Raw genomic sequence first — 25,558 nt, 5'->3', positions numbered from 1 at the left:
TTGTACTTTGAAAGGAAAACAATTATGAGATTTATGTGAAAAAGAATCAGTCTGCAGAGAGAAGATCCCAGAGAACTACTTCCAAAATATTTTCTCACTTCACTATCTTACCGTATCCCATTTCTTTGATCAAAGGCAGGTATCATGGATGCTGGATGTTCAGACATTAGGGCCACCAGCAGCTGCAGCACATCATGAATGTTTTCATCCTGTGTGACAAGCATCAACATTATTCTACAAACTAGCCTCAAAAGCAGGCTTTCCATAGAGCTGGTACAATGGGTTACAGTAAAAGACAGGTAATTACAGAAATGTACCTCATGCATTGTTAATAAGTAATTTAATATGCTCTGCAGTTCATCTTCTTTCACTCCTCGATCCTAAAAAAGAAGGGGTATTTCTTCAGAGAGAATACATTAAGTTTGGTTTAAAAAAAACAAAAATGATGAAATTTACTACCTACATGATATTTTTAAAGACTTGGACTGAGTTAAGTAATCCTATGAATTTACTGTTTAAACTCAAAGGACTAAATTCTCTCTTTCACTCCATTCCTTTTCCTTACCATACTGGCAATACAAAAACAGACTAAAATCAGCCCTCTATTCCTGCTAGGAAGACTTTTTATAGTATGAGCAGTTCTCAGAAGATAAGATGCTATTACTTCCTTTCCTCCAATCCCTGGTACAAGACCAGAGAAACAGAAAGAATAAGACAGGCCAAAAAACGCTGGTTTTCAGCTGAGTCTCAAAGAGCAGATTATTCCTCAAAGACCAATGTCCAGCAGTGACAGATTCCTTGATGGTTTCAACCAGTGGTAGGACTAAAGCAAGAATAAAGCAGTAACTGACTTAACCACCATTACCTTCTTATTTGGTCAGTCAAGAAGAGTAGATTATTATTATATAAAACCTGCCCCAAATACATGAGAGGTTTCTGTAGTGTCATATATTATTTCTGCCAGTGCTTTTAGTTAAATATATATAAGCAGTTTGGTGAGGCTAATAAGAAGTATTGTATGAATTCACTACATTTATATTGAATATAAGAAGTATGTGCATCAACATTAAATTAACCAGAAACAGATACAATATTTGATAGGTATTACATATCTACTGCTCTGAAGGAACCTATTACATCTATATAACAGATCTTAAAGATTTTCATCAATGTTACATTCTGGAATAGACTGTTTTACCTTCAGTATAAGTTGTTTCAAAAACAGAAGCATAAATGCCCTCAGTGATATGATTTCTTTCTGTGATGGACGAGGACCATCTGGAAGAAGCAAAATATACCACTTTTAAATATAACCTGATTCCTTTAGTGACCGCAGTTTTTTCAGGAATCACAGTTCCTACTATAGATTTAGTATTCTATTCATTATATAAAAATTCATTTTTGCAAATGATATCATTTATAACCTTTCAGAATCATATTATATAACATCAATATGCCTTATGTAATGTTTCAGTTTCAAAAAAAGAAATCCAAATATTTTGTTTTATTTTTCTAAATGAAGACACAAGAACACGAAGGGTAGAAATCAGGTCTACATTCATGTAACTAAATGAAAGTGTGTGCTTTATAGATGTCTCCATGTGACCTAGGAATTGAAAATCCTTGTGTAAGCAAAAACTCTCTTTATTGACTAGATCCACTCAACAGACCCTAGTCAGTGCCCAGTTCAGGATGAAAATGAATAGTTCTATTGACTATATTGAGTGGAATTCCACTGGGTGTAATGGGAGTTTAAACACCTAGTAGGTATCTACATTGTAGACATGTATACTTAAAGGGTTCAGTGCGTATTATTTCCAACCAGTTAAATTCAACATTTTATTTTTATTTATTTATTTTTTAAGTCTGACTTCTTTCTTTGAAGTGAAGTCAATGCATTACACATAGTAATTTAGGTCTGTGCTCACTGCAAACTTGAAAGTGAGTTGTATTTGTTTGACTAACAGGAAGGAAGAGTGGTCCTTTCACGTTTTCTTGCCTCTTTTGGAAGGGAGAGAGAAGGAGAACTGAGGTCTCTTCAGAATGAAGCAAGTAAATCTCAAACCCTGCCCCTCAGTACTTCAAAACGAGGATAGTGCTGTGAAAACCTGTCATATAGGTTTTAAAACTACAGAAACAGTTTTATACAAATAAACTTTAATGGCACCATGAAACATGTATTTCCCATTGTAAAAACAGAAACCAAGTTGCATTTTTTGGTATTAACTACAACTACACCAAAAAGAGCATGAGTTTTTATAGCAGTAACATGCTTTGAGCCAACAGCTATTTCTTTGCTTACTGCACATGCAGAATTCACCCTTCTAATTGCATCACAGAAATCAGAATCTTCACACTTCTCCCTCTTTCCCCCATACCTTATCGGGATCCAAATCATTTAAAACCCAGGCCTAAAAACTAAGGCACTTTGTCTTGATTTTCAAGTCAGATGTTTAACAGTAGTTTTCCTCACTATCTTTTCATCTTTGTGCCTATCACTGGATATGGACAATTCAGTGTCACCATTACACAGAAACTGATAACAGCAACGGGAGCTTGCTCAGCGCTAAAGACTAAAACTCTAACCAAACCAACCAAACAAAAAAAGGAGTCTTATTATGTTAAGATCTTGTACAGAAGCCACGAGCCCCTCTACAAAATAGCCACATTCAGGTAAATTAGTAAAGACAAAGGATGCCCCCTTACCCCTCGCCAAGATGAGTCAATAAATCACTTCCCACTTTTAGAATCTTTATGTATTTATTAACTGCAGAAAGCATCTATTTGCCTCATTTTTTTAATGTACACTTGTAATGGGAGTTGGCCAGTTTTGTCCAGACAAAAATCAAAAAAACATTCTCCAGCCCATACTTTCAGCATAGAGCAATTACAGGGGCATAAAACATAACTGTGCAAGTAATTAAGAGGGGAGAAGAAAACATGTTTGTAATCTTCAGTGTGATTTGGTTCACAGAGTAAGGCACAACCCATAACTGTGTAAAACACCGATGCAGAGCTCTGAATATCAGAATTAATGATTTCTAATCCTGGCTTTGTTAATAAAATATTGGGTATCAGTTACATAAGCAACAAAATGCAAAATTCTTCCATCTGGATTTCTTTTCTATGTAAAAGGATGGTTTTCTACCTTTTGAATTAATAAAAGAAGATACAGATAGCAGAATCCAATCTCCATATACACATAAATAAGCATCCCACATTATGCAGATCACAAAAGAACCTATTTTTCACCCTGTTGTGGCAAAGCAAATGAGAATTGAGTTCCAGTCCAAACCAACTCTTGAAATAACTGCAAATTTTTTATCCACAAAAAGAAAGATTATAGCTACTATCTCCTTATGACCATTTGCATAAGTCCTGCTTTTACAAGCTCATGTTCAAAAATATTGGATGTCAAATATGTTCTTGGAAACCTTATATAACACATAAGTTAACCTGGGCATTAACAACCATGCTTTCTCCAGCAGCAGGCAAGATACTGCTCAGGAAGGTCTGCTCAGAATAAGAGCTGTGACTAACCCAGGAATCTTCAGTGGAGTAAAAGGCCAACAGCTGAAGATTAGACTCTGCTACTCAGGCAGTAGTTTATAGTTTAGATGCGCATTCTCTCATACATTGATGAAGTCGTAAGCATTTAAAGAGATGCTCTGCAACAGAGTCCAAAATTACTTTAGCAGAATAAATTTCTGAGTTAACACTGAGTATCCTGAGACAGTTTTTCTTAGGAAATACTAGGTATTTCTTAGGAATACTAAGTTTATTTCTCTGCTATTGCCTATGTTCTTCTTTTTATTTTCTTCCTCATTTTTTATGCCACTATTGGTCCATAAGTATTTTCAGAGACGCCATGCAGTTGTTAAACAATTCTGAAGAAGATATTTTAAAGGTATAACTATCCTGGTGGGGTTTAATAAGTTCTCATATTATGCTTAAATTCACAAAAACTAAGTCAAACCCAGGTACATGGAGAACATGCACTTTTTTAAAAAAGTGAAGAAATATTTTATTTTTCTCTAAAAAGGATAATTTAAAAATTAAACAATCCAATACAACAGTTAATGGTGACCCAAAGATGAAAGTAAAAGATGTGCTCTAAATTAATTATTAAAACATTTTAACAATTTAAAGGAAAACATTATAGCTTAAAACTTCTGCTATATCTCTTAAAACTTCTGCTATATCTCTAATACCAATCTTTCCAAAAAGTTCATAGCTTTCATAAAAACATAGAAGAAATCTTCAAAATGAATCAATGCTCAAATTTAGTTTTTAGAACACAAAAACATATAAGTGGCAAATCAAAAAAATTTATAACCATAGTGTAAAATGTAAAGTAAAATAAAATTTGGAGATTGTTCCCCACAGAAATTGATTCAAATTTTGCTGCTATTCCTGACAACAGAATTATTTCAGGAGTTTGCTTTAACATGGTCTTTATAAAACACAAGTCACTTTTGTCCTGCAACCTGTTTATGACTGGTAGTTTAATTAAAAGACACTGACAAAGAAAGTAAATCCCACGACTTTATGTAGAAAATTTGATTCCACTATGTGTATTTATATCCAAAAAGTACAATCTACTAAAAATAATTTTCAAGCAATTTGATAAGTACAGCTTTTGAAAAAATGTTTCTAATATTTGAGAAGATAACCAAATAATATATAATTAATATACTGAATCCAAGAAGAAATACCAGTAGGAAATAAGAAAGCAATAATGAATGAGCAGATACAAAATCAAATTTGAAATAATTCAATAATTGAGCATTTTAAATAATTCAAAATATTTACATCTATTTTAAAAGACAAAGAGAAGGAGAAGGAACAAGTGAACTTCCACTTGTTAACAGTTTTTACTGTTAGCTAAATGCTATGGAAAGCTTCAATCCTGAGACACTTTGGCTCTAAACAAGGCATAGTAAACTGTCAGTACAAAAAAACTCACCTACTTTCTGCTTCATTAAGACACAAGAAGGCAATAAAACTTTGAACCAGAGTAACTGTGTGCAAGTAACAGTAAATCAAACTACTAATATTAAAAAGTGTTTCAGTAACTCTGTGTAATAAAAAAATGATATGCCTGTAAGACAAGAAAACATCAGGCTATTAAAATGTCTTCATGAATAAGCTTATATTTTAATACGACAGCAAATTATTTGAAAGTACTGTAATACACAAAGAAACTGCTGAAATTTGGCAAGTTTTCCATTAAAGCCTTCTCCAAATCTGAAAAGTCTGATGTCAACTTAGCTTAGAGCTTTAGCTGTCTCTGATAATGAAATATCATGTGACATTTCTCRTATTATGACATTTTTCTGTTACTTATGGTAAAATTACTGCTCATAGACAATAGGTTCTTGTTCATTCTGAAATATCAAATGCCACTTCAAACGCAGCAACTCTAACATTCATATCATTGAACTTTTACAGTGTGAGTTTCTTACTTTTACAAACTTCTTTTTACAATCTATTTTAACAAATGATAAACCTGCAGGCTACATTTGGTAGTACTGGATGTATGCAGTCTAACAAAAATCAATACAAAAACAACCTCTTGGAACAGTTAACTTTTCTGAATTAGTAGGACTGGCAAAGTTAAAAGTTGCTGCAAACAGAGTTTAAAAGACAAAAGCATTAAGCAGTACTAACTATAACTGTTTCTGCTTCTTCATCTTGTAATATTCTAAAATTATAAACCTAAATCAACCAGAACTGCACATCACCTTGACAGACTGCACTTAATGTTAAAAGAAAGAAGAGAGTGTGTTGATGAGAAGCAATGTAATATGCAGAGAATTAAACATTTTCAGAAGGTTTCAGGAATTTTAGAAATTGATGAAAGCAATTAATATCAAGTCGATAAAAAAACTGGTTATCATGAAATTAAATTTAGCATCCTATCACCTCAGCAATTATTTTATTTCCACAGTCATTTGCTTGCAAATCATCGCAATTATTACAGCTCTATTAGAAGCAAAAGCTACCTGTAAAACAAATAAAGAAATACTCCTGTTGATTTGCATGGAGAAAATTCCATGGCTATGCTGAATGTAGTAGCACAGTGCCATCTCACTGATTTTCCTCCCTGATAAGCTGACATGCTTCAACTCAGTCCAATGAAAACCATGTTTAAAGGCAGGAAAGAGAGTACTGCAAAACACTATTATATCAAATGTATAAGGTTCTCTGTGGTCTAAGCAACAGGGAGGAAGGAACAGGATAATATGGTGGAACAGGTAGGAAAGTTGAAATTAACCTTGAAAAGAGGTAAAAAAGATTATCTGGAAAGCTAATGAAAAAAGGAGGAAATTCAGAGATACTGGATAATAATATGTATTTTGAATATATATATATGCCCTCACAGTTTATTAAACACCTTCTCAACTACTCTATGCAGGCTTTAGTAATTATGATTTTGTTGTCATGCTGTTACATTGAACAAACTGCTAATTTGCACTATCCGATTATCTTTCAGGGTATCATCTGGTTGCCTACCTTAGGAAAACAGAAGATGTCCCTTGTCTTCAAATGATATAAATGAAAAGGAATATAATATACCCTTAATAGAGACAAGTGAAAGAAAAGAAGGCAAATGTCACTCCAGTCTTCAAAACAGTTAGCCTCGCCTCAATCCCTAGAAAGGTGATGGAGCCGCTCATCCTAGATACCATTTCCAGGCAGAGGAAAGACAAGAAGGTGATCAGGAGCGGTCAGCATGGATTGGCCAAGGGGAAATCATGCTTAACCAACCTGATAGTCTTCTCTGATAGAATGACTGGCTGGGTAGATGAGGGGAGAGCAGTGGATGTTGTCTCCCTTGACTTCAGCAAGGCATTTGACACTGTCTCCCATAACACCCTCATAGGCAAGCTCAGGAAATGTGGGACAGATGAGCAGAGAGTGAGGTGGATTGAGAAGTGGCTGAACGGCAGAGCTCAGAGGGTTGCGCTCAGTGGCACAAAGTCCAGTTGGAAGCCGGTAGCCAGTGGTGTCCCCCCAGGGGTCAATACTGGGTCCAATCCTGTTCAATTTATTCATCAACAACCTGGATGAAGGGACAGAGTGCACCCTCAGCAAGTTTGCAGATGACACAAAACTGGGAGGAGTGGCTGATACACCAGAGGGCTGCGCTGCCATTCAGAGAGACCTGGACAGGCTGGAGAGGTGGGCGGAGAGGAACCTCATGAAGTTCAACAAAGGGAAATGCAAAGTCCTGCACCTAGGGAGAAATAACTCCTTGCACCATACAGGCTGGGGTCTGACCTACTGGAAAGCAGTTCTGCAGAGAAGGACCTGGAGGTCCTGGTGGACAAGTTAAGCGTGAGCCAGTAATGAGCTCTGGTGTCCAAGAAGGCCAATGGTATCCAGGGTTGCATTAGGAAGAGTGTTGCCAGCAAGTTGAGGAAGGTGATCCTTCCCCTCTACTCAGCCCTGGTAAGTACTGTGTCCAGTTCTGGACTCCCCAGTATAAGAAAGACATGGAGCTACAGGAGCGAGTCCAGCAAAGGGCCACTAAGATGACTAAGGGCCTGGAGCATCTCTGATATTAGGAAAGGCTGAGAGATCTGGGACTGTTCAGCCTGGAGAAGAGAAGAATAAGGGGACCTTATCAATGCATTTCAATATCTGAAGGGAGGGTGTAAAGAGGATTGGGCCAAACTCTTCTCAGGGGTGCCGTGACAGGACAAGAGTCAATGGGCACAAACTGAAACACAGGAAGTTCTGTCTGAACATAAGGAAAAACTTTTTTACTGTGAAGGTAACTGAGCACTGGAACAGGTTGCCCAGAGAGGGTGCGGAGTCTCCACCTTAGAGATATTCAAAAGCCATCCAGACAGGGTCCTCAGCAACCTGCTCTAGGTGACCCTGTAGGAGCATGGGGATTGGACTAGATGATCTCTAAAGGTCCCTTCCAACTGCAACTGTTCTGTGATTCTGTGATAAAGTCAGCCCTAGGTTAGCATTCGGCTCTCCCTAATTTTAAATGTCTACAGTGTACTTGCCAGCATGAAAGACTGGCAACTAACCTTCCACTGAAGTCAATGGAGGTCTAATCAATACAGTCAGAAGACCCTAGAAAGCATCTACCTTTCTAACTAAATACTTTTCTACTGGCTCTGTTGACTAGGGGTGGGGCACAGTTTCCTAAATATTATCATCAGTGCCATTTGATATGCCATAAGATACCCAAGATATCTACAGAGAGCTGGTAGATATGATGCAGGATGGACAGGACGCCTGCAACCTTCTAAAGCAGGCCCTTAGAGCCAGGTAGGATGCCCCACAGAGCCTAAAATGATGCTAGAAATCCATATTCAAGCAACTGAACCTTGCACTCCACTGCCTATAATTTGGACGTCTAGCTCAGATATAGACATGTACACTGTACACAATAAAGATGAAGTGAGCTTAAATACATTTGGACAGAGAGATCCTAGAAAATAATCAGTAAAAAGTAATTTTTATGGTTGCCAAAAATTTCAAGTTAAATGAGTAACTCCAAGGGTTAATTTTCACTACCTGTTATTATGAATTTTTCATTCAAATGAACAGAGAACAAAAGCACAAAGTGTTGTCATTAGGTGGTTTTGTTTTTTTTTTTAATAATTTTGAATAATTTCCTCAAGGATATAGCTAGCTTCATAATATGCTCTGAGATAACAACTATGAATGAGGTACCAGCTCCAGCAGGAACTCTTCCTGTGAGCTGCAGTAAGTTACAATTCCGCTGTCTGCTAGAACACCTAATGTAGGATAAGAATTGTTCCTTCCACTTTTTTTTTGTAAACACAAATATTGAAGAAAACTCTATGCATATAGCTCACTGATAATTGATGAGTTTTCCAATAACATGTATTTCTTCACATTCTTAAATTTTTGGGTATGTGACATCATTAAAGAACAGGAGAAGAAAGAACATACCCCATTTTCTGAATTTCTCAGTAGGATAGTAACAGAATAAAGACAATTAATAAGTTGCCTCTATATCAATTAGTTTTTAAGGAACTTTCAGCCAAATCCTTCTGGCTTTACACAAGTAGTCTGCTAAATGTAATGACATTACAGCTGGAGTGTATAGGATTAGAATGATTTGATGCTCTGGTTAATAACACATCTGTTACATGCAGTGTCTATCCTGTATGTATTCTTGTATTTTGTTGTTCCTGCCATTTAATGCTTCCTAAGCTAAACTAAACAGATGACTATAAGGTAAGTTAAATCAACCTTTATTTTATAAGGGCAAAGGAAAAATATTACTGACCTGGAAATACAGCTTTAGAAATCTTACCAGTGAGAACAAAAAGTGTCCCCATGGTTGTCAGGACACTTAATATTACTAATTAATCATTATGATATTCAAACCCTGCAAAGCTTTCTTTGGCATATGAGATATGCTTAATATTTCTCCTCTGGTACAGAAAAAGAAAAATCAGTGAGTTTTCTGTATTTCTAAAACATGCCCCACATAAGTATATGATATGTGAGGGAGGATCAAAATAGAAATCTGGGAATACACATAAATATATGGAATATTCCTTTGCAAGAAATGCTTATAATTCCTTTCTTATGCATTGTACTTACCTAATCCTTTAGGAGTAATGCCACTGCTATCAGCAGGATTAACCACCCAGTAGTAGTATTTCAATGTGTGCATTAACTGCAATACTGTTCCTACTCTGCGTATAGTGTTATAAATTGTAGCAGTTCCAATGAATTCAGCTGATAAGTAGGTGTACAAAGACAGCTGCACCTGAAGAATTAAATAATTATATACATAAATATAAGTTAAACATGAATAGCCTTACTTTGTAAAGTTTTGTTAGAATTTACTTTGGATATGATATAAAAAAATAAACAAAAATAATTACAAATAACTTTACTGAGAGCAGGGGCTGGACTAAATGATCTCCAGAGGTCCCTTCCACTCTAAATTTTCTATGATACTACAATTTACATAATGATAGATGTGCTAGTTTGCTTCATATTGGCTTTTGATACTAAAACATATATTTTCAGGTTTTATGACCATGCTACTTTCACTTTGGTCCACATCGCTCAGTTGTGATTACTTAGGAAAATGACAAATTCATTATTATCTGCAAAGAATGAAAAAATTCTAAAATTTAATCAAATGAGAATACATAATTTAAATTAAAACAAAAATTTAAGTGAACGTGTACCCTTCTGCTTATAATTAAAAATATTCTTTTTTTTTGCTTAATCTCTAAGCAAACAGTGTAATGCAACCGCTAAAAAATGAACTAGGTATCTATAAACAGTCTTTCCACAGAATCAACCAGACCCTTTGGCAAGAATGTAACTGTTTAAAAATGTGTAAAAGGCATGAGAGGATGTAGTCAAGAAGGGGACAGACTTCATGATCTAAAAGATCTCTGCTAGTACCATGTATTTAAAGAAAAAACAAAAACCTAAGCACCACAGAATAAAAGACTACTTCTATTTCACCTCACGACAGGAAGGACAGAACATCCTTCAAGTGCACAATTACCTTTGCAGGAGTATGTATCCAGATAGCAGGATTAAAAAGAATGTGATCACATAATTGCTTCAGTAAAGGTGCTCCATGTGACAATCCATCCAAATATTTCGCAAATGATAAAAATTGTTCCAGGACTGCCCTAGTTATATGAACTCTAGATGACTGGCAAAAAATAATCAGAAAGAACAAAAGTTTAAAAAGTCTTCCTTAATGCACTTACAGCAGAAATATTAAACAATATTTTCACAGGGCTCATCTTTACTAAATACATGCAACCTCATACTCTTTTATTGCATTGGATACAAAAGGAAAATAAAAAGAAGAAATCAACAACTTACATTTCCTAATAAATAATATTAATGGTCTTTTAAATGGCTACATTTTAAAAATTCAAAATATTCATCAATAACTAAGGTTAAATCCTTTTCCTTATTTTGTTTTCTTTTCCTTCTATTATGTTCCAGTCAGCATTCTACATCTCGTGGCATAGCACTTTGAGAACCTCATCTGAAGTCCTTAACTCTTCTTCAGTGTTATAAGTTAATTACACATCTTACTGAAATTGGGTTTCTCAATATGTAATATTATTTGCAGACTTGCTTTTTTTCTCTCTCTTTTTTTTTCTTCTTAAACATAAGTAACTGTTTGAAGGGTTTGGGTTCAGGGTTTCCTCAGATTTTAAAAGAGTCCTTAAATTTCATAGCATATACTATACAATCATTGTTGAGTCCTATTTCTATGCAGCAATATGGCATGCGGAGTTTGACAAACTTCTTTCTACTAAATTAACAAAAGGAACCAATAGAAACAACCATTAAACATCCCTCCCCTCGCCTTCCCTACAAAACACATTCTGATTACTTTTAATGCTATAAATATAGTCTGGCAACGTGCAGATTAGTTATTTTTAGAAGTGAAGTACATTTGTCAATAATATAAGCTCAGTCTGGATATTGAATTTCCTTTGGCTTGTACATCACAATCCACAATAAATAGTCTGCAACTACTACGAACAAAAAGGATCTTTTGATATTTGAGTCAGAAAAAAACATAGCTGTCTGTCCTCCTTTCTAAAGTATTTGATCACATACAAATGAACAGCAGATAATCTACAAATAATAAAATAGAGCCTGGGTATGAAACTAAAGGTTTTCTTCCTGTCATACATGCTAGCTGAATATAAGCACTCACAGAAAAAATAAAACACATCCTTTTGAAAAACTGCAACTAAGGAGAATATAGCATTACAAAAAAAAACCCAAATAGCATACACTGCAAGAATTATGTTGTGACAGAAATCAAAAATAAATCCTTTAAATATTGACATACTCTGAGTTTAATGATGCGATAAAATTCTCAAGTTCAGAAACAGGATTCTGACTTGATGAAATTTAAAATGGGAGCAGGCATTAATTAGAACAGTATGCAAACTTTTTTATTTCTTGTACAACATAATAAATAGACTACAATCTTGCAAATTATTCGATGTGTGTAAACCACCATGCTCTATTCAAGACAAAGGGACTCCATGTGGGATCACTAGCCTGCCTGTACACGACTTGCAGAAGTGGAGCTAAGAGATTTGTAAGTTCATTCTTGTGATGCCATAGGAAAACCTACCATTAGAAAAAAGATCTTAGAATAGTTCTTTGACATTTTAAATCACACTTGCTTAGTATAACCACAGAAAATAATCCTCTTTCAGGTCATACTTCTTCAGCGAAGGTAAGCTCTTTCTATTATAAGAATACATTTCCCTAGCTAGAAAAACACAGGAAGCAGAATGAGAGAGATTATTTATCATTTTCCTTCGAAGTTCAGTACATTTTTAAGGGTGAGGTTATCATAACTTAGTCTGATCACCACAAGACATGAAACTCTAATCATAACTCCTTCTCAAATGATTGTTATTATGCTGACCATATGCTAATGAAAAATACAGTAGCAGATATTCAAGAATGTTAAAGCAATGAGATTTCATCGTAAGAGTACTATTATCTTAGTACAGCTCACAGTAGTTTGTTTTAAGGTCATTAAATTATACTAACAGGCCTTGCAAAGGCTTTGGGCCAGGAGGCAGATGATGGTTTTTAGAAAAGCACTGGAACTAAACCTCAATGTTGTGAAAACTACTTATAATGGCTAAAAGCATACAAGTAAAGGGAAAGCCCCTTGCAGTTATTCCTTTCAAGAGTGGAATTATTTTAAATATTTCTTTTTCAAAGCACGGAGGAATTATTTCAGAACTGAGCCTCAGAGGATTAAATTAATTTTTATTAACAACAAATAAAAGAAAATTAGACCTAAACTATGACATGTCTGTGACATGTTCGTACAAACAATACAATTTTGCTAGAGAAGAGTTTGAGGGTGAGGAGTGGAGAAAATTGTTTGCAAAATGAGACACAAAATACATTTAAAGTGATTTACAAACAGCTCTGAAGTAAAAGCATAAATTGGACAAACAGGGTCAACTCAAAATATTTCCCTATTGACATGCAAACTTTTATGTTAAGGTATGAAAAACAAACAGATTCAAACACCAAGTCATCATCTTTGATACAAGAACAGACTGCAACTGAAGATAAATTGATAATCTAGTATCGTTCTGAACCTGCAAAACTGAAGATGAATGTGTTGGCCAATTTCTGCGCTAAGAAAACAGCCCCGGCTAATCTGTTCTGGTTAGTATATCAACCTGCCTTAGTTTCAAAGAAAGCTGCAAAGAAAGCTGTCAACATTTCAGAAATATTAATGCTACTTCTTTTTCTCCCCTAGGTTTCATCAGTATCTTTGCCTTTGGCATGTGTGATCACGTGTGTAATAAAAAGAAAAAGTCAGAAAAGGCATTATGGTGGATAGATATAATTTTATAGGTTTAATACTAAAGGTTTATCAATGTGACAGAACTAAAACAGGTATATTTCAGAAATTTGTGGAATTCTCTTTTAGAGAAAACATCCCAAATTTTAATCTTTAAGTGAATGAGTGAATGAACAAATATTCAAGTACACAGGAAAAATGGTTTTGCATTGTGGGTGAGATTTTCCTTTGGAATCACTGACCTAGCAGTTATTACTATCAAGAAATCAGCATCAAGAACATCCCTTTCTTCCATTACCCAATAAAATGTAAAATTAAGAAGCACTAGATAATCATGCCATTCCAGAGATGATACTTAAAGGCAAGTGTGTTGTGTAGAAATGATATTCCATCCTTTCACATACTGTTATCTAATTGTTTCACATATTATTATCTAAATTCTGTGAAAACTAAATTGAAATTTGCAGAACTTTATCAATAATTACAGTAAGAAAAATAATAACTATGAGAAAACACAAACCATGGAAGAACAATGGCTTGGATAGATTGATACCCATTTAAAAAAAAAAATTGTCACATTTGTCATGTACATGTTTGTCAGCTTATCTCACAGAGCTGCTGAGCACAAGAACATAGAAATGGCAGTTTCTATATTGTTCCTTCCCTCCTCTGAATATCAGATTAGAGCTTTTTCCTCATACTGCCATTGCAAAGATTTGATCTGGCATCACAGCCCTTATGTATCTTCCAGGTACAGAGAGAATACTACTCTCTGCTTCCTCTAGCAATTTCAGCTTGGATTTGATGTCTAGATTAATTGGGAATATCTAGTAGTGAAACTATTACAGAAACTATACACTTCTCAGTAAAAGCAGAATACCAGCTTCTCAAGTGGAAGCCATTGATCAATAGTGAAAAACCCCTTGCATCTTTTCTATACAAGTCTCTGGTGAGACAATTGTATTAGGAATTCTGTATAATCCTGTATGTTCCTTGCTAACTGAGTTATCTTGAGTATAAAACAGTTAGCTTTGATTCCACTGTGAATGTGGAAAAACTAATCAGAGAAGGAAGACTGTATTTCTAACAATACTGAATCTGTCAAGTGACTCACACAATAGGCTTTAAGGTCTTCCAGGTCAACAGAAGTGCCTGTGTCAACAAAAGATTGGTGATCTGTCCAAACAGAGCTCCACACCAAGACCACAGTATATAAGCAACCAAGAGTAACTACAACTGTCAGCTTTTACCCCAGAAAACTCCCCAGCATTATCTTTTACAAGCAGCTACTAGGCAGAGCATCCCATGTCATAAAAATGTGACTTCCACCACCTGAGATTCGATATAGTGGAGCCTTTTAGCTCTTAGTATGGCACCTGCTGATCCCACTAGCTCTTCCCTACCAATGTCAGAATATTATTTCCCTTGGCAGAATATCAGTATTGACCTAGTCTAATGTTTCACTCTAACATGACAGGCAGTGTGTCACAGTTCTGCTGTTTGTACACTACAGAAGCTACTGAGGCATCAAACAGTCTATGATGAGCACACATGATAGTATTTCAGTGACTAATTTAGCCATTGTGCATTCTTTTACAATAATCAAATACTTTTTCTTCGGTCAAATTTATTTTAAAGAAGAAATTTTAAACTGAATAGGTTTCAACTTTAATATTGTAAGGGGTATTTCTCCATCCACTTCTTGAGACAAAGATCATACCAACCCACCTGTGTACAGGATGTATCTCCTCTGAACATATCAACTGTATTTTATAGGGTGGCCACAGAGGCTCAGGTTTTTGAAAGTTTTGCTAATGGCCTCAATTTAAACTGTCTTCCTTGGGGCAGCATCTTGGATGAGGTCTGTGGGAGCAGTAGTTAATGTAGCAAAATATGGGACAAAACATCTTAACACCTCATAGTTTCTAAAGAGGACCAAATATGCCTCTTTTTCTTGGAATATAAAATAAGTCAAGAAATTATTTTGCTAGTAATAGGTTATATGTGTCCATTTTTTATAAGATAACTTAAACATTGCGTCCTTTGTCAGCAAGCCATGTATTTGGTGACATTAACAGTAAGACTGCTTTGTTGTTGCTTTTTAGTGACAACAGAATATCTCTGAGCAGCCACAGATCATGTTCATAGTCTCAGCTATGAGAATTCAGCAAGATATTGAGCAGCAGACCTCAGAAGACAATCAACTGATGTCTGGAAGATGGTAAATTTCCATGAAGACTGAGGAGTATCTTCAAGCAGTTTGTCAAAGGCAGTTTAAGGACAAATATGATCTTAGTATAATAGATTTGAGAAGGAGAACACTGATTCTTTGAATATTGACATATAAGGGGAGAAAAGACTCCTGTAGACAGCTTATGAACATTACAAATTGAAAATGTCTTATATCACAGATATATTTATTCTATTAGCCTTTTGAACTAAGGGTTTGAAAATATTCAGAATGACAGTAGAAATACTAAGAACAAAGATAAAAAAATACATACCTTTTCTAGGAGGTAGCCAATGACTAGAAAGCCTTTTCCACCCAGCATTTGCTCTTGCATGGCTACGGAACTCTTAAGAAGCTCAACCAAGAAAGCCAATAGGGTAGCACTGCATGTAAAGAACACACATTTATCAATTATAAATGCTGAAGAATCAGTCTGTTACATTCTCAATATTCACCAGATATTAAGTGAGCAGAAACAGGCTTAAGCTGGTGAACAAATTCTTAAAAGAACATAAATCTTAAATTTTCTTTTGACAAATTTCTCCAATGATTGTTATATATTCCAGTCCTAGGATTGAGAGTTCGTATTCAAACAGAAGTGGAAAATCATTTTATCAGCTCTCCTGATTTGACCAGAACTGTYCCAAATTTTAAATATCCAGTTCTGCAACTCACACTTCTAGCCGAAGTTTTTGCAGTTGGAAGAGGCAGGAGATGATGAACGAGATCCAGCTGGCAGTGCTAGAATGATGCAGGCAGGGGCCCTGTCAACAATTTTACCATCCAGAGAAAGGTACTATGCTAAACATCAAAACTCGCAGCCACTAGGTACATCATCATTCCACACTTTCAGTCTCTATAGTCACTACTACCACAAAAATGAGGAACAAAATGGCTGAACATGCATGTAGGCAACAATGCCCATCACAGACCACAGTGGAACAGCAGGGTGGAGAGTTTCCTTCACACTTTCTCCAGACCAGACTGGAGAAAAATCTAGGCCTGGCCAAATAAAGGCTGACAATCACTTTTATCCATTTAGGAATGCACAGAGAGATTCAAGAAGCAAGAAAATCACCCAGCAGTCCAGCCCAGCACTGTTCAAATCCTATCTGTAGGTGAAGTGTTCAGAAAGCATAGGGAGAAAAGAGTGGTCACTAAAGGTTACAGTTTAGAAACAGAAGACATATGAGAGACTTCAGAGGACAGACTCAGCAAGAAAGAGAAACTATGTTGTGAAAACCAACACACAGTGGAAACACAAGACAGATTCGTGGACTGTGGGAGAAAGAAATCACGACTGGTTCTTGGGTGATGAGAGGGAAACAAATATAAATTCATCTGTTGCTGAGAAACCCAGAAGAAAGGGAAAAAGAAAAAAATAATCCATGTCAGAAAGGAAAAAAAATTAAAAGGTGAACTTTTGAACATCTCAAAAGGTAGATGAATGAATGCATTGTACTGACTTAAAAAAGAGAATATATAAAATTATTATTATTATTAAAAAAATAAAATAATTAGAAAAATTGCTAAACATACAGACATATATCTGCAACCATAAAGGTTCTCACACAGGTGGTGGATTCAGGCAGGGGTGGAAACTGTGGCTTTCACAGCTTTGAAAATGTGAATTAAAAGAAATGTCCAACCTGCATTTTATAAATTTCTATTTTATTTACAGTATCTAGTCAGCTAAAGGTTCTCTTGCTCTCCAAATACAACCCTTTACTTTGAAATAAATGTTGAGATCAGATAATCCATGCCAGCACCGAGAAATTATCAATGGGATGAGGGAAAAAAGACATACTCTGTTTTTGGTGAGCCAGGCTGCCATGTGAAAAGTACACAGTGTAGGCAAGGTACATGCTGTGAACAGAAAATAGTGCCTTGTATTGCTTCATTATTGTATGGTCACAATAATCAGTCTAAAATCACATACAGTATTCTCCACAAAGTGTCAGTAGTAAAAGAACACAGATAACATCCATTTACAGTACTCCAAAGCTTTTATCAAAACAGCTTGTCAAACTGTCACATCAATTTCAAACCAGATTATATGCATCATTTTTTTTTACCCTGATAGAAACTTTCCATTGTATTTATCATCTAAAATAATAAGATATTCATTTCAAAGTACAAGATCTACGAAGAACAATAATTTTACTCCATGGCAGTTCAGAAGAAGCTCATGCTAAAGGTTCTACAGAACTGACACATGCAAAATTGAAGAATTATATTTAGAAACAATTGTTTAAAATTTGAACAGGTCAAAGAAGACTTCCATATAGATGGTGCTTTGTCAGCCATTATGAGTAACCTTATGACTTCAGAAGGACAACTCATTACACATAAAGAAGGAACATACTTCTTTGAGGGATTAGAATCCAAATCACCATAATGAATACTATTAATATCATACTGAAAAATCAGAAATTATTCTTAAAATGGACTTAAAAGAGTGCTGTACCATGAACATGGCACTATACTTAAGTTTAGAAGGTTCTACTTCCACTTCTATGAATGATTTCCCAAAAGCCCACCTCTCTGTATTGCAATTAATTCAAACTTAATTAAGTCTGTCCTATCTACTTAGAGGTAAACTCATGGGCTGGAGATATTCTTATCTCATATTAATACACTCTCTATGCAACGGTTAGAAATTCTGGTAGGACTACAAATACAAATAATAAAACACGCTGACACCATAATAATAAGTCTTTTCTTTCTCTCCTTTTTTCCTTTTAAATTAGGCATAAAATACACCAGTCAACTCAGAAATAATTAGTAGCCTGATTAACTCAGTTAACATTTAACCATGCCACTGCCACAGAAACATAAAAGGTTGTTCTACGTAAGGAAGACTGAATCAGCAAATTTATTAGTTCAGATGCAGATAGAGCCCAGGTAACATTTATAGATTTTAACCATTCTTACGTGGGGTACGTTTGAACTACTTGACCACATTAGCTCTGCACAGAGCCATATTAACTGTCACTACAAAGTGATTGCTAATGTGTCTAGTACCAGAAAAAGATATTTCAGTCAATACCTCTGTGAATGAGCTATACTATTTCCAAGTCCAAACTGGCTCTGCACATCTGTGGAAGCAGGTATTGTAAAGCTGGCCACAAGCCAGCTCTGCAAAAGTCAGCTCAGATCTGCAAGCAGTAACTCTAGCTACAGACTTCCTCCTGGATTATCCAAGATCATGATCATAAATAACAGAGACTTGACTGATATATACATTAATTCAAATCTTGGCAGAGCAAACATAAATACATCATTACACTTTCAAATACATGAAAAATTCCCAGTACCAGAGACAGAAGCAGTTGAGCAAAATCACCTAACATTCACGTAGAAGCACAACAAAGTTGGAGGTGAATACTGTATAGGACAAGAGTATTGCTGAATAGTAGCACAACAATTAAATATAACTAGGAGTTTCACTAGCGTCATGTTCCACAAAGTTATGCAGGAAAATCAAGCTATTAGAAAGATCTCTAATGCTTTAACAGATGCAAGAACTGTAAAATCAAAAAGGAAGTTTTTTAAAACTCCCATTGCACATACAGCACCAAAGCGATTGCTGCCTGAAGGAAATGATCAAAAAGACAGACCGAAAACAGATTACATGCTTAGTCTGATATTTTTCCAGAGATCTTGCTTACATCTCTTTTAGGTGTGACTTTTTTTTTTTTTTTTTGAGTGGAAAGGAGGGAATGAAACCGCACTAAACAACAGCTGTTGCACAAAACACTATTTTTACATGTACTGTTATCTATCATATATACTTTATGCTAGAGAGCATTCAATTTGCCTGAAGAGACCCAACAGTCAACAATTCTCAGGTATAGTTTCCCAATATCTTTAAAACTTTGTCCTTTCCCACATGTTCAGACTGACCTCAAACAAGCATTTAGGTGTATATACAGCAATAAATCCATAATCACATAATGGATATTTTTTCCTCAGTGTTGAATTCTAAGGGTTTGCTCTTCAAGAGAACTGACAGCCTAATTTAGAGGACTGTATCCATAATTTTTAACATATTATCAAAAAAGTCAATTTATATAATCATAGCAGCCCCTGAAAAATAAGTTAAATGTGAAAATTTAAATATAAAAATTTGTATCAGCAGAATCAGGTTGCCAAAATTATGCTTTAAAAAAGGTTACCGTTGACATAGGGGAAGTAAAATTTATTAGAAGACTGTCTTCCAAGATGAACAATTTTTCAAATAGAATTTAACAAACTTACCAGTAACTAAAATGCATCGGATTGCTGCAGGGCTCACATTAAACTTGCAAAATTCTGTGCACTGCCATACAAAATTTCTCTCCATTCTTGCCTATTTCCAATTCCCCTAGATACAAAGGCAGATATAAAGGATACTTCAGCCCATTCCTACATCTGCTCTTTACCATGCCCTGTCTAGAACACATTAGCCTGTCTTCAGTGCAGCTAAGATACAGAAGATACACAGCGGAAAGTAAACATGTCAACCAACATTAAAATATACAGAGATTATGATTTCTACTGAAAATATGGTTAATTTCAGGAGAAATTTTTTCCAGCAGCTTTCCATTGATAAGAAACAGCAGAAAAAAGATTGCAGCCCTAAACATGAAGATGCTATATTTGCAATGGTTGTTGTACCTCTTATTCTATAATTAGCACATTGTAGAGATAGTAAGTCTGTGGAATACTGTTACAGTAAAAACCTGAAGACTAATCACACTGTTACTGTATTGCCCATGCTTCCTCTCAAACATGCACCATTTTTGTGAAGAACGAGAATTTTTGTAGGACATGAGCACAGAATTGGCGTGCAGATCATAAACTGTCTGAACTTATCTGTGAGATGTTCTTAAGGATACTTTCATGTCTATACTCATTCATTATATTTGTTATATTTGTGAAGTCCCTACCTTTATAATTCAGACAGTTATTCTTACGCCATGTGCACTATGAAATTATGAATATTACCTAGCTTCTCTCAGTCATTTAGAACTACAGATTTAATAAAAACTATTATGTTTCAATATAACACTAAAATCTTCAGTCTAGAGCCATGTAATGTTATTCCTTTAATAAAAAATGTGATACTATGGTAACCCACAAAAACCAAAGCTTTTGCTGGTAACTGTCTTCAAAATATTCAAAAATTCCAAAATATGACTCTTTCATTAAAGAATAAGAATAATTATACATCTTAATACACATTTTATTTTAAGTATTCATTTATATCTATTTATACCTACAGGAATTTTAAAGAACCTGTGCAGATAAAAAAAAAAAGTTAAATAAGCTCACAGTGGAGATATCAGGTTAATGAAGTCTTTATACTATTACAATCAATGAACAACGAAGAGCTTTCTTTGCCAAATTCTAAATTGACAAGTAGTTCCTAGTAAGAGAATAATTATTATTGCTTCCTTGAGCTAAAATATTGAACTATTTAGATACACTATTCTTATGAAATGAGTCCTCATCATTTCACTTATAGACTAAGCATCCTATTTGGAACATTGGTCATCATATATATTCAAATAAATTCATAGGATAAAGGCTCTTTGTGAATGAAACATACCCTAACAGTCTAAGAATGTGCACTGCTAGGATGAAAGTGAAAATTTGTGTTTTGTTTTGAAAAAATCACTATGTAGATAAATTTCTCTATGCTACCCTTTCTGATGAGAATTTCCTCTGCAATTTTACCTTAATTTCTGTAAGTTTCATCTTGGACTGTATATTACAAAACCCAGCTTTAATTGAAGCAAGCATGTAGCTACAAAGATCTAAGTATTTCAATCAACAACAGATGATTTAAAGAGGCTATATAAAAGGAAATGAAGCAGATATTTGTTCTATTTGGTTATCTTTGGGAAGAATCCTCTATAAATTAATCCTATCCATATTTCCATCTTCTCCAAGACAAATTATATGATTAACTCCATTATAGGCTATTAGTATGCTAACTTTTGAAAACTCATCTTACTATAAACAGAGAAAGTGTCATTAAGGAAAATCATACACCAAAAAGCAAGGTTTTGTTTTCATACAAAAAACTCCATAAGGTACTCACCCCTTAATTTCAAATCAAAATGTAAAAATGTACAAAACTCAATACTGGCTATATTCAAGAGCGAAATTAATTAACAAAAAAAAAAAAGCGCTTAATGCTGTGGAATCCCATGACATCTCAGTGTTAGAACATATCAGTATTTTTCAGAAAAGGTTAAACAGATTGTGAATACAAACAGGAATTTTCATCACAGTATATTCGCTGCTAAAGCATTAAGTCAAACAGTTGTGCATGTTTTAAACCAGCCAAATTACTGTGTTACATTACTGACTTATAATTTACTCATATCCATTCATTCACATTTATTCATTTTTGGCCACTAAAGCACCTTTGCCACAAAACCAAGAAGGGTACCCTGACAATGCTGGAGGTTAAATAACCTCAGAACAGAAGAGACACACTAAGAAATGGCAGGGATGGAGAGGAAATATGATACACCAGAGGGCTGCGCTGCCATTCAGAGGGACCTGGACAGGCTGGAGAGGTGGGCAGAGAGGAACCTCATGAAGTTCAGCAAAGGCAAGTGCAGGGTCCTGCACCTAGGGAGGAATAACCCCATGCACCAGGACAGGTTGGGGGTTGACCTGCTGGAAAGCAGATCTGCGGAGAAGGACCTGGGAGTGCTGGTGGATAACAAGTTGACCACGAGCCAGCAATGTGCCCTTGTGGCCAAGAAGGCCAATGGTATCCTGGGGTGCATCAGGAAGAGTGTTGCCAGCAGGTCGAGGGAGGTGATCCTCCCCCTCTCCTCAGCCCTGGTGAGGCCACATCTGGAGTACTGTGTCCAGTTCTGGGCTCCCCAGTATCAGACAGAAATGGAGCTACTGGAGAGAGTCGAGCAGAGGGCTACTAAGATTAAGAGACTGGAGCATCTCTCTTATGAGGAGAGGCTGAGAGAGCTGGATCTCTTCAGCCTGGAGAAGACTGAGAGGGGATCTTATCAGTGTGTACAAATATCTAAAGGGAGGGTGTCAAGAGGATGGGGCCAGACTCTTTTCAGTGGTGCCGAGCGACAGGACACGAGGCAACGGGCACAAATTGAACCACAGGAAGTCCCATCTGAACATGAGGAAAAACATGTTTACTGTGAGGGTGACAGAGCACTGGCACAGGTTGCCCAGAGAGGTTGTGCAGGCTCCTTCTCTGGAGATATTCCAAACCTGCCCGGACATGATCCTGTGCAATGTGCTCTAGGTGACCCTGCTTGAGCAGGGGGGTTGGACTAGATGATCTCCAGAGGTCCCTTCCAACCTCAACCATTCTGTGACTCTGTGATCCTGGGTTGCATTAGGAAGAGCATCAGCAGCAGGTCGAGGAAGGTGATCCTTCCCCTCTACTCAGCCCTAGTGATGTTACACATAGGGTGTTGTGTCTGGTGCTGGGCTCCCCAGTAAAAGAGAGACATGGAGCTGCTGGAGCAAGTCCAGCAAAGGGTGACTAAGATGATTAAGAGACTGGAGCATCTCTCATATGAGGAAAGGCTGAGAGATCTGGGACTGTTCAGCCTGGAGAAGAGAAGAGAAGGCTCGGGGGGATCTTTTCAGTGTGCATAAATATCTGAAGTGAGGTTGTAAAGAGGATGGGGCTAGACTCTTCTCGGGGGTGCCCAGTGATAGGACGAGAGGCAATGGGCACAACCTGAAACACAGGAAGTTCTGTCTGAGCATAAGGAAAAACTTTTTTACTGTGAAAGTGACGGAGCACTGAAACAGGTTGCCCAGAGAGGGTGTGAAGTCTCCATTCTTGGAGATATTCAAAAGCCTTCTGGACAGGGTCCCGGGCATCGTGCTGTAGGTGACCCTGCTGGAGCAGGGGGATGGGATTAGATGGTATCTAAAGGCCCCTTCCAACCGCAACCATTCTGTGATTCTCTGAAATTCCTACAGCTAGGGCAGCTCTCCCAAGTGCTTCCTTAGCTTCCAATTAAAAAAAAAAAAGTTTTCTTTCTGTAAACTTGTTGAAGAGAAAGGGGAAACTACTACTTTCCCCTTTCCATTCCTTCTCCACATATCATATGACAAAGAAAATAAAGAGAAGAATACTGAATTTATTTAATCCAAACTGATCCACTAAACATATGAGTGAGATAAATAGCTGCCGCTTGTGAAAACTTGAGGGGCAGGAAGGTCACTACAGACCTCTGCTCATGGAGATAACACTTTGGGATACCCAGTCCAGTCATAACACAGTACCCTTAACAGTTCCTGAATCTTCTGGAATATGTAGAGCTATCACAGTTTCAGAGTTTAAAAAGCATTTTACCCCATTCAATGACTGCATTTTCATTATAAACTATCACCCAGGTAGTCTGATTTGGATAGTCACATTCCTGTCATCACCCTTCTGGAAGATTCTAGTACAACTGATTTCATTTGGTTTGTATTTGAGATCTTAAATTTTAAGTGTGATGTTTGACCCCATTCCCTTGGCAAGGCCTGAGAAAAGGGTTATCAGGACCTGATTCTGCAAACTCCAAGCTCTCGAATGGAGGAAGTGCTGGGCTGGGACCATGCACCATTGCAGGCACAAAGGTGGATGCAAGGATGTTGAAATGGGATGACTTTCATACCCACCCTCAAATTTAAATATCTGAGCCTACGAGGCTAATAAGAAAAATGTTGAATGATGCTAGGATAAGATAGATTAGGTAGGTAGGTAGGATACCACCTGACATTCACGTGATTTGCTGCCATGATCTTACAGACAATTCAGTTATATGAATGGCAGTATTAATTAATGATTACTGTAAAATCACAGATTTTTCATATTAACCTTATAAAAATTGAGACATCAAAACATATTTCGTATGAAACTGTCTTTGTGTTTTTCTCCAAGTTCATCTACCAAAAAGAAGATGCAGCAACACTACTAGTTGCAGAAAGGAACCTAATAAAGTCAACATCACATAATAAAACATTTAGAGGAAAAAATGAAAAGCAGGAATTGAAATATTTGCAGTTATTTCCCACCACCACCACGGATGTTTCCATTTCACCACTTTACCTTCAATAGGAGGGTAATACATCTTCTATCAGGACTGACTATCTATATTGAAGAGTCAGAATAAGGTCGGTAATAAAACAGAATTAAAAGACGTCACAGTGCCTAGGTTCTCCTTAACTTTCTTAATACACCTAGGCACTGTGTTTATTTACTATGATAAATAGTAAAGATATTTTCATTTCTGTTTTCATTTCTATTGCATCTGATCTAGCAAATCCAGTTAGTAACCTTCAGAACAAGCACATAAAAGACAGAACCAAGACTCATTTTTGTTCTTGGAATGACTTAAACTATTTAAGCAAACAGGTATAGCTTCTCCTACTTTCAGATTTTTTCCCCAATATAGTACACCAAAAGCAACAATCTCATTTGAATTAACACGTGTTCTTTACTCTGTGATGGAATTGGGTCACTACAAAATATTGCATGCAATCCCTTGTCAGAATCAGTCTTTATGTCAATGCTCAGCAGACCCAAATGAATTCCAAACTGTAAACAACGGACCACACGTGAACAAAACAAATCCTTCCTATCAAACTACTAACGGATATTATCAAAGATAACAACTGTACCATGACAGACAAAGGCACCTTATTTTTCTTTTTACTACATAAACACCTTGTTAACTTATACTGCTAAATTTTCTACTCTAACCGCAGTATTGAGAAGCAAGACAAAAAGTAGTGGTCTTGGCATTCAAGTTGATGGGCCACTCTTCTGAATAGCAGAAGCATCATTTCAAATAAGAAAATACATGTTTAAGATGCGAACTCAGTTTCCATTCTTTTAGTTTCAGTATACAAAAGTACAACAATCTCTACAGGGCTCCAAGGGCAGAACTGTAGGATATTTCAATATTTGTCCTCATGGAAGATGTAGATAAGACAGTACA

The 25,558-nt window shown here is 36.1% G+C and overlaps 1 protein-coding gene across 1 annotated transcript in view; it reads right to left on the bottom strand.

The window, feature by feature from the left end:
• LOC112976558 (neurobeachin) overlaps window positions 1-25,558 on the bottom strand; it is a gene marked incomplete at its 3' end in the record, with an annotated part of 203,918 nt that overhangs the window by 118,417 nt on the left and 59,943 nt on the right. Inside the window, exons 11-16 of the mRNA XM_026087943.1 lie at window positions 15,850-15,958; window positions 10,532-10,684; window positions 9,604-9,772; window positions 1,199-1,278; window positions 318-380; window positions 112-209 (exon numbers count right to left, since the gene is read on the bottom strand). Of these exons, the coding sequence (XP_025943728.1) occupies window positions 112-209; window positions 318-380; window positions 1,199-1,278; window positions 9,604-9,772; window positions 10,532-10,684; window positions 15,850-15,958 (672 nt within the window). The remainder of the gene's footprint in view (window positions 1-111; window positions 210-317; window positions 381-1,198; window positions 1,279-9,603; window positions 9,773-10,531; window positions 10,685-15,849; window positions 15,959-25,558) is intronic.

This window comes from Apteryx rowi, unplaced genomic scaffold, assembly GCF_003343035.1.
Source record: "Apteryx rowi isolate R43461 unplaced genomic scaffold, aptRow1 scaffold_742, whole genome shotgun sequence".
NCBI lineage: Eukaryota > Metazoa > Chordata > Aves > Apterygiformes > Apterygidae > Apteryx > Apteryx rowi.
This window is presented reverse-complemented; position numbering and strand designations above follow the sequence as displayed.